The sequence below is a fragment of the Drosophila tropicalis genome, unplaced genomic scaffold, assembly GCF_018151085.1.
Source record: "Drosophila tropicalis isolate 14030-0801.00 unplaced genomic scaffold, ASM1815108v1 contig_527, whole genome shotgun sequence".
NCBI lineage: Eukaryota > Metazoa > Arthropoda > Insecta > Diptera > Drosophilidae > Drosophila > Drosophila tropicalis.
In genome coordinates, this window is record NW_027172999.1 from 729525 (window position 1) to 740746 (window position 11222).

General features: G+C 38.0%; 1 protein-coding gene across 1 annotated transcript in view; it reads left to right on the forward strand.

The window, feature by feature from the left end:
- Positions 1-10942, forward strand: part of RnrL (Ribonucleoside diphosphate reductase large subunit) — a 63108-nt gene extending 52166 nt beyond the window's left edge. The window contains exon 4 of the mRNA XM_068287377.1: positions 8720-10942. Coding sequence (XP_068143478.1) covers positions 8720-10845 — 2126 coding nt within the window. The 3' untranslated portion in view covers positions 10846-10942. The remainder of the gene's footprint in view (positions 1-8719) is intronic.
- The last annotated feature ends 280 nt before the right edge of the window (positions 10943-11222 follow it).

Below are 11222 nucleotides of genomic sequence, written 5' to 3' on the forward strand. Positions count from 1 at the left end.
TGACACTGAAGTCAGAAAGGTGACCTGCCATAAGATATCAGCATTTATCAGCAAGTATTCATCGTATACACGACTCGTCTGAATTATATCACATATAAAACGTTTCGTATATAATTGTCGTACATCTGTTGCAGAACGAAGAGGATAGGACTCTCAATTGTGGAATTAGAAGAGATAAGGATGGTGCAGAAGGATTATTTTGACTATGAATGGAAGGCGCTATCGGAAGGAAATGTAAAAGCAAAGGACAGCATACTACTGTCTCTTAATCCGTATTTTGATTCGAACGAACGTGTTTTACGTCTCGGAGGCAGGCTCCGAGATTCCCTGTATGAATGAAAAATATCCTTATATATTACCGTATAAGCATCCTTTCACAGATCGGGTGAAGTCATACAGTCATATTTGCACCTTGCATGGTGGAACCTCACTAACGCTGAATTTTATAAGGAAGAAATTCTGGATTGTTAATGGACGCAATGCAGTTCGGTTTGGAATTCATAAATGTATCACATGTTTTAAGATGAAGCCTCAATTTGCAGGTCAGAAAATGGGAATGTTACCAGCAGTACGGGTACGTCCTTCTAGAGCATTCTCATCCGTTGGAGTGGACTACGCTGGACCCGTAAATATTTCGCCCTGCAAAGGAAGAGGTCGTGTATCCCAGAAGGGATATATTGCTGTGTTCGTATGTCTAGTGACGAAGGTTATTCATTTGGAACCAGTTGGAGATCTGACCTCAGATGCGTTTATAGGAGCATTTAACCGTTTATAGTGACTGCGGTACTAATTTCATTGGAGCCAACAAAAAATTGCAAGTGGACAAACTGGCATATTGTTCGTACATTACGAAACATATTGCGCCAACATTATTGAGAAAAGGAATCAACTGGCATTTCAACCCACCATCAGCGCCACACTTTGGTGGATTGTGGGAGGCTGGAGTTAAGTCCATGAAGTATCATCTGAAGAGAACTCTCGGAGAACAAGTTTTAACATTCGAGGAAATGGCAACTGTGTTGGCACAGATTGAGTCTTGTTTAAATTCAAGACCGTTATGTCCCCTATCAAATGATTCTGACGATTTAATGGTATTAACACCCGGTCACTTTCTGATGGGTGAAGCGCCTTTAACACCTCCTGCTCCGGAATTGGCTAAAGTTACTCTGATTGATCGATGGAAGAATTGTCAATATTATGCACAACAGTTTTGGAGAAGATGCAATTCGGAATATTTATCTCGATTACAAAGGAGACCAAAATGGCTGCAGACCAAGGAAAATCTAACAGTTGGATGCATAGTGTTCATCAGGGACTAGCGATTCCCTTCTCATCAATGGCCTCTAGGTCGGGTTATGGAGACACATGCAGGACCCGATGGACTAGTGAGAGTGGTGACTTTGAAAACAGTCAAGGGACTCATGAAACGACCGGTAGCCAAACTCTGTCCGTTGCCTATTCAGGAGAATTGGATAGAGAATGACACCAATCCTACACCTAAGCGTTAAATTGTTACTTTCTCGTTTCAGTTTTCTTTTCGTAGGAGTCTTCCGGAGGTGAATTTGATGATGAAGATCGTCAATTTCCAGAACTTTGAATTTTGTTAAAGACAGCGTGGTTTGCTGTACTTGATTTTACTCTTGAAATTACTATCGTTCGATGCGGTTGCACCTTCTGTGCCCGCCGACAATTGTACTATGTTTAGGTTAAGAAAATAAAGCCTCTGAATTGAAGTCATCCTGGTCATCTCATTCCTTCCCAATCGCAAGTGCCTCAAAGCCGCCTCGGTGGAAATCATCCGAAGGCCGCATCATATAAAGTGAGCAGTTTGGGGCTCCGCAAGGGCGCAGCCGTTAGCCAACAGGATCATTAAATCAACGCTACATGTATGTATGTACATATGTGGCGGAAACGGGGGCGTAACAAGGGGAACTTCAGATATGCGAATCACCGATTTGGATGAATTTTGGATATGTTGTTGAGTACGCCGTCATTTGAAGCTTTGTAAAATATTTTGGCGCACTATTCTATTCTATATTTTCGTAAAAAATCACGTTTTAAGCTATAGCTTTATTTTTATCATTACCTTTATTATTTTCAAAGCTACTGTCAAAAAAATGTATATTTATTAGTTTATTGTACCTAATTACTGCATGATACCGGTGCCGCATTGCTTCAGCGCATGACTGTAGGTCGTTAATTGTATAGACTTTCTACATCAGGAAAATGTTTTTCCACTTTGAAGGCTATAGGTAAGGAAACAGTAGAAAATAAGGGTATACACACTTAGGCGCAGCATTTTGGTTCTTTGTGACCTGACGGCTTTTATCTGATTTACTGTACATTTTTGACTTCCTTCTCACGTCAAACCTAGAGCTTCTTTTGTATTTACTTACATGTACAGTGTGCCACTAAAGTCACCGTACTCTTGTTATATTTCCACTAATCACCCTATAAAAAACTTATAAGCAGACAAAAAACAATGAATTTTCTTTTAAGCTACAAAATAACGGGGATTTGATTTGAAAGATGTGTGCAGTAATAAGTAAATTCATTATAGTTGTGTTTTGCTTGAGCTGGATAAAATTTTAGATTTTTTAATAAAAATGAGTTAGAGTAGTCACTCGATGATCGTGGAAGAATCTTGTAACTCCACACAAAGGAACAAAAATCTTACGCAGAGAAAGCTAAGATTATGGGTAGAAGCTAATCCACTATTCAGACTGTCATTGGGCGATTCAAATATGAGGGGCGTATTAAAAATAACAAAGTATCCGGCCGGTATTATGGTTTGGTGCTGCATGGCTGCAGCAGGAGTCGGAAATTTAAAAGTTATCGACGAAGTTATTTATTTATTTATTTATTTTATTTATTTATTTACGTCAACTAACACAGCAGTCGACGAAAAAGCTTAAGCTAAAGACAGATAGTAATTAAATGAAGAAGGTAGCTTAGCTTTATATACAACTAAACATCCCCAGCCCGGTGGAGGTGTTTTATTTGCACAAGGTGCCAGCTATGCCCCGATTCACAGCCAATGTGGCCAGGGATGAGTTGCAGCCAATCCAAGTCCAGAATATTTTCATTGGTTTCGCTGTAGATGATTAAAAAGTATAGCGCGAAGAGAAGTGACAGAAAGATGAGGAGAGATAAGGTGAGAAAGGTTGTTAAAAGATTGGCAAAGAACACGAAGAGGTTCGTGAAGAGAGTAGTTAGTCAGACATCTACTAAGGTGAATAGGAAAAAAGTTTCTGGTCCGACGTGAGGGAACACAAAAATACAGCGTATCTAGTAAATTCGTAGAAATGACTTCGCCGTTGACTAGTTTATGGAGAAAGAGAATGCCAAAAACAAGCCTACGGTTATAAAGTGAAGGAAGATTAATAAGAAGAAGTCTGTCAGAATAAGAAGGTAGGCGAAGACCCGGGTCCCAATTTAGACCGCGTAGCGCAAACTTAAGGAATTGCTTCTGTACCGATTCAATACTACGCTGGTGAACATCATATTGCGGGTTCCACACTGGCGAGCAATATTCTAGAGTAGGGCGAACTAACGAAGTGTATAAAACCTTTGTTACATAGGGATCATCAAATTCTTTGGCCCAACGTTTAATGAAGCCGAGAAGGCTGCTAGCTCTGTTGACAATTGAAGAAATATGAACATTAAATGAAAGTTTAGGGTCAAACATAACGCCTAAGTCTTTGAATGATGGAACACAATCTAACAGAACAGACTTAATAGAGTAATGAGCTAGGAGCGGAGACAAACGACTGAAAGTCATAAAAGAACATTTAGAGGCATTAAGGTGTAATTTATTAACGTGGCACCAATCACAGAACGCATCGAGATCTGATTGCAAGTACTGTTGGAAAGAAGGATCATTATAGGAATAACAAATCTTGACGTCATCCGCAAACATGAGCACGCGTGAATGAGCCAAGGCCAAAGGCAAATCATTTATAAACAATGTAAATAATAGTGGGCCCAGATGACTGCCTTGGGGTACACCTGACGTAACTCGAACAGTTTTAGATATCGAGGAACGAAAAGACACCTTTTGGGTTCTGCCAATAAGATACGACTTTAACCAACCCAATAATTTTGGTGAAAAACCCATGATGTTAAGTTTCGCGAGAAGCAAAGAATGATCAACCGTATCAAAAGCCTTACTGAAGTCAGTATAAATAACATCAGTTTGACACTTTTACGGAAGCCATGGTGTACTAGGGTAGTCAATTCTAAAAGGTTGGTAAGCGACGAACGACCTTTCATGAAACCATGCTGGCAAGGAGAAATAGTGGATCTGGATAGATGTTGAAGGGAAGACGTAATAATTTTCTCAAACAGTTTAGGTATTGCCGAAAGTTTGGCAATGCCACGGTAGTTGGAAACATCCGATTTGCAACCCTTTTTAAAAAGCGGAATAATAAATGACTCCTTCCAAATATCAGGAAATCTACAAGTCTCACTCGATATAAAGAATAACCGAGCTAAAGGCTTAGATAGGGAAATCGAACACATTTTAAGGATGCAACTAGGTATATCATCAGGCCCGGGAACGAAGGAAGACTTCATAGATGACAAGCTAGAGAGAATACAGTCTTCAGTAATACTGGGAAAAAACATACAATTTAAATGTGGGATTGAAAAGGGATAGGGTGTGGGATCCGAAGCAGTAGTAGAATATGTCGACTGAAAAAATTTAGCAAACAGATCTGCAATATCTAAATCATTATTAGCAGACTGATCGTTAAGTCTGAAGGTGGAAGGTAGGACATTAGAGCGTCTTTTGGAATTGACAAAGTTGTAAAATCTTTTGGGGTTATTATAAAATTCAGCCTTACAGCGAACGAGATAATTGTTGTAGCATTGAGTATTTAAAAGACAAAATTGAGATTTAGCTATACAATAATTTGCATAGTCAAGTCGCGAACCAGTTTTTTTAAATCTTTTAAAATATCTCGATTTAATGTTGCGAAGATTAGAGAGCCTACGTGTGAACCAGACTGGCGAGCTGGAGACGGTAGAGACATTCACATAAGGAACGCATTTATCAATTAGAGAATTAAGAGCAGAATAGAAAAACTTCACTGCACAATCTATATCGCAGCACTCAAATAGAAACGACCAATCAAAAGAGAAAATAAGGCTGTTAAGAAGATTGAAATTTGTTTTACGAAAACATCTACGACGAGAATTTGAAATGTTTTTAAATAAATTAGTAACGGAATTGTAAGAAATAGTAACTTCAATGGTAGGATGATAAGGATCTTCAGGTTTCACTAGTGGCTGTGTTTGCGATACAGCACTAACAGTGGGATCAGAGACAAAAACAAGATCAAGGATTCTTTTAGAACAGTTAAGGAAAGAATTCAACTGATATAGTGGACATTCAAGTAGGCTATCAAGAAAAACATGTTGAGATGAAGGAATTAAGAAAGATAGATTATCATCAACAAGCCAAGAAATATTAGGCAAGTTAAAATCACCTAAAACTATAAGAACATCACGATCTTTAAGACGACCAAAAATAGTTCGTAAAGCATCAGCATGGTGCACGTAGATCATGATATCAGAAGCTGGAGGAATATATGAACAAGAGATATATAGGCTAAAGTTAGAACATGTAACTTCGACGCAAATAAACTCAACACCTAAGGGGAGATCAATCGGCACCACACTTGAAGACAGATTCGAGTTTACAGCAATGAGTACTCCACCGCCACGACGACCAACACGATCAAGCCTATAAGAAATAAAATTATTAGAAAGAATTTCATTATCTAAAACAGAGGAGTTAAGCCAAGTTTCAGAGAAAGCTAATATGTCAGCCGAAAAGGTTTGGCTATCACAGAAAAGGTTCGACAGCTTGGTAAGAAGTCCTCTTACATTTTGATAATGAATGCAAAGACTAGACGTTATTAGTTTTTTGAAGCAGAAGATAAAGTAGGAAGGTGGACAGGCAACGGACGAGAGCGCTTATTGGGCGCAAACTCGTGTACAACTAGGCCCTCTGGCCAAAAATTAGGGTCAACCATAGCTGAGAAGTACTCATTTGGTACTGTAATTTTAAAAGAGGAGATTTCATGAGGCCTAGAAAACTTAAACTTTTGAATTAAAACCTTAGCAGGGCAAATATTACCAATGTAAGCTGCCACAGACGACTCAGAAGTATCTGGAGCAAGCCTAGAAATAAATAATTGTTTGCGATGAGGCACTACAGTTAGTGGAGGCGGAGGAGCATTGGGATCCGCAAGTGATTGAGAGCCGGCATGATCCTGTGATTGATCAGAGTTCCCGTGAGGGATAGATTGAGGTACACCAGGGCTTGTAATGGGTACTTCAATCTGAAAAGAAGAGCATAAAGAGGGACAAGAAGATGGTGTAGGCGAAAGTAAAATCGGAGAGGAAGTAATAGAGAGAGCTGGCGACTGCTTACGAGGCAACTCAAGGGTACATTTCTTGTGCAATTTCTCAGAAGGTGGAACAAATTTGAATTGCGACAATAATTGAACGCTAGAGTCACACTCGTTTGACAGCTGTTTGGCCAGTTTGTTTAAAGAAAGAAACCTTAAACGAAGATCCCTATACATACGGCTAAAATCAAGCTGCTGGCTAGCACAAGATGGGCAAGTCCAGCGCATTAAGCCAAGCTCAGGCTTAGAAACAGACAAACCAGAAAATTTGTCGTAGTCGCGGCCATTGAGGCCAGCACATTTTAAGTGAATAAGATTATCGCAGAGCCAACAAGATATTGCTCTGTACTGATCATCAAAACGATCAGAATGTTTGCAATTAGGTAGACAACAAGCCATTGAAAAGCCGAAAGAAAGGCAAAAAAATTATATATATATAGGAATATATAGAAAAATTAAATTCACAGCACAAAGATAATTATTGATAAAATAATCAATAATTACAAATAAAAACAAAGAGACAGCTAGAGTGCACAGCACAACAGAGAGTGCAAGAACAGTTATAAGCCGAGCTTTGAGAGGCGGCCTTACAAAAGTGATTACGCGGGAGAGAAGCTAAGCACAAGCACAAAGCAGAGAGAACAACAAAGCCACTAGCACTGATGGTATGATGGGGGCGATGAGGGGAGCAACTGCAGAAGCAATGACGAAAGAAAAAGAAAAAAAAATATGTAAATGCACCAAACACTAATCACGAAAAAGAAAAAAAACTGTTTTAACTGATTAATTTGGCGAATTATGGAAATAAAACACAAGGGAGTCAAGCGAACAACACCAGCGGAAGTGTAAACAAACTAAGCACAATTAAAAATTGAGAAAAAACAATAAATATTAATAAAAACTCAGGAGCTATGCAAAAACACGACCGTCACGTCAGAGAGCAGAAAGCTTTTTTTTTTGATCCCACTAGACACCAAGTTTAGAGGTTTTATAAAAAATTTTAAAGAAGCTAACTTCGTCAGCCAATATACCCTTGCAGTCCTAGGCCATAATATTTTTACTGGTTCCAAATTCATTTTCTGTATCAATGCACAGACAAACCCTTAAAAATATAATTTCCATTTCTTCTTCTTCCCCATGATGCATGCTGCGATTGTAGCGTTGCGTCTGTTTGTGTATGCGTGTGCTCAGCTGCTCTGTGAATTTCAAGCAATGGCGTAGTAGGCTGGCTGCAGCGCTGTCGATTTATGTTGACTGTAAGTTGTGTTCTATTTATCCGATCTGATTGATTCGGGATCTGATTTTTTATATATAAAATTATCATATTAGTAAATTTCATAGAGATACTCCAATTTCTTCATTTATGTTTCGTCTGTAGCTATATGATATAGTGGTCCGATCCTGACAATTTTCATACTTTATATGTTTTGGGCTATAACTAGCTCAAATATCAAGATTCATTCCGATAGCTCTTAGGATGGCGGCGTGAAGTTGACTTGCACAGACGGACGGGCGGACAGACAGACATGGCTATATCGACTCAGCTTCTCATGCTGATCAAGAATATATATACTTAATGGGATCGGAATCGTCTCCTCCTCGTCCATTTTTTTTTAGGCTTGTAGGCTTGTATATCTCGGATTCAGACGGATCGGTTACTATAGCATATAGCTCCCATACAAACGCCAAAGTCACGAACAGTGACTTTTCTCAATAACTTCGTTAATTTCTGAGCTATTGTCGTGAAACTTAATATTAGAGAGTTTATTATGCCTATAAACTACTGTGACGAATTTGATCGAGATCGGGTGACTATATCATGTAGCTCCCATAGGAACTATCGGTGGAAAACAGTGACTTTGATCAATATCTACGTTATTTTCTATGATTGTAGGCCATTCTTTCGCAAACATAAGCGTTTTTAGATAAAACGTTCTTTCACATTGATGGCTAGTAGGTTAGGAAAGAGTTACCAAAAAAGTTGAAAGCGTATACAAACTTTAACGCGGTCGAAGTTAGCCCCGGCCCTCTGGTTTACTAAATATTTTGTTGCGAACTCGTTTTCTACAATTTTATGTTATTTATTCAATTTTGTAATTTTCCTTTGTGTTACTTATTTATTCGTTTATATAACTTCAGTTATTATTAATTATATATAATTAATTGTTTAACTAATTAGTTGTTATAATAACACATAAATCGGTATAGCCGAATTTAATTTTTGTTAAAAATGTACTATTTTATATTGCAACCTCTTAAATATAGTTAACAAAAAAATAAAAATTTTTCTTCTTATATTTTAGAGATTTTCGAAGAACTATACCATCATATCAATAAAGAGACGAATAATTCTTCTCCAATGGTCTCAAGTTATCATTATAACATAGTTAAAAATAATGCAGATCGTTTAAATTCGGCCATCATATATGATCGAGATTTTGGCTATAACTATTTTGGATTCAAAACATTAGAGCGCTCATATTTGCTTAAAATAAATGGAAAAATCGTTGAGCGGCCCCAGCACATGCTAATGCGAGTAGCCATTGGAATACATGGTGAAGATATTGATTCTGCTGTTGAAACGTATAATTTACTTTCGGAGCGATATTTTACGCATGCATCTCCAACACTATTTGCTGCTGCCACAAATCGCCCTCAGTTATCATCATGCTTTCTCCTAACAATGACGTCGGATTCTATAGAAGGTATATTTAAAACAGTAGAACAGTGTGCAATGATATCGAAGTCTGCTGGTGGGATTGGACTAAATGTACATTGCATTCGTGCTAAAGGAACTTCGATATGTGGTACAAATGGCACCTCCAACGGATTAGTGCCCATGCTGCGAGTATTTAATAATGTTGCCCGCTATGTAGATCAAGGTGGTGGTAAGAGACCTGGTGCTTTTGCCATATACTTGGAGCCGTGGCACTCGGACATTTTCGAATTTTTAGATTTAAAAAAAAATACCGGAAAAGAAGAGCATCGTGCGAGGGATCTATTTTACGCGCTATGGATTCCCGATTTATTCATGAAGCGTGTAGAAGCAAATGAAGATTGGTCGTTGATGTGTCCGCATAAATGTCCAGGTCTAGAAGATGTTTGGGGAGACAATTTTGAAAAGCTTTACGTTAAATATGAGAAGGAAGGATTAGCAAATCGCATCGTAAAAGCGCAATCACTATGGTTTGCAATCATTGAATCACAGGTTGAAACTGGTAATCCATACATGCTGTTTAAAGATTCTTGCAACAAAAAAAGTAATCAGCAAAACGTGGGAACCATTAAGTGTAGTAACTTGTGCACAGAAGTTGTTGAATACTCAGCCCCTGATGAAATAGCTGTGTGCAATTTGGCTTCCATTGCACTAAATATGTTTGTAGCAACGGATAAAACGTTTGATTTTAAGAAATTAAAGGAAGTAACCAAAATTGTTGCGAAAAATTTGAACAAAATAATAGATGTTAACTATTATCCTTTGCCAGAAGCGAAAAAGTCAAATTTAAAGCATCGTCCAATTGGTATCGGTGTTCAGGGTCTAGCTGATGCTTTAATTTTAATGAGATTTCCATACGAGAGCAAACAAGCTTGCTTGTTAAACCAACAAATTTTTGAAACAATTTACTTTGGAGCCTTGGAAGCTAGTTGTGAACTTGCCCAAAAGTATGGTCCATATGAAACTTTTAAAGGATCTCCAGCGAGCAAGGGCATTTTGCAGTACGATATGTGGAATAAGAAACCTACTGATCTATGGGATTGGAACAAACTTAAGGCAGCTATTAAGGAACACGGCATTAGGAACTCATTGCTTGTGGCGCCAATGCCTACTGCTTCCACTGCGCAAATCATGGGAAACAATGAATCATTTGAGCCCTATACTACAAATATATATACCAGACGCGTTCTGTCTGGCGAATTTCAGGTAGTCAACCATCACTTATTGCGAGATTTAACAGAACTTGACCTTTGGGATGATGACATGAAAAATCAAATAATTTCAAGCCGCGGATCCATTCAAAATATTGAAGTTATTCCTCAAAATGTGCGCGACTTGTATAAAACCGTATGGGAAATATCAGTTAAGTCCACGATCAAAATGGCGGCTGACAGAGGTGCATTCATAGATCAAAGTCAGTCTTTTAATATTCACGTGGCGGAACCAAACTACGGAAAATTAACTTCAATACATTTTTACTCTTGGAAATCTGGACTCAAAACTGGAATGTACTATCTACGCACAAAGCCAGCAGCACATGCTATTCAATTTACAGTAGATAAAAAAGCATGTGCTACAATCTTAAGCAGTCAAAATGGGTCGATTAAAGCAGAAGAAAAAAATGTTGATACTGAATTATATCGAGAACGCAGAATGGCAGAAATGGTTTGTTCACTTGAAAACAAGGAAGCTTGCATGTCGTGTGGATCTTAGTTTTAGATCTGAGGTCTGAGGATGAAGAATATATATATTTTACACCTTTGTAATAATCTTAAAATCATTTATTAATAAAATTACGAACTACCCGAAACTTTTTAATAATTATTTTACCACTAAAACTATGTCGTGAAAGAAATATATGGGTCCGGTGTTGTCGCCTTTAGAAGTGACAACAGACAGCAAAGAGGAGGGCGAAAAATCCTGGTGACTCACGCCTGAGATAGGCTTGTTTTCTGGGAACTTGGTTGGTACATAAAAATTTTCACGTATAAGTTAATAACTCTTAAACTTATGATTATTATTTATTTGATTATCAATTGTTGTGTTTTAGATTCGGCGGCGACTACTCGACATCCTGTTATAATTGAAAT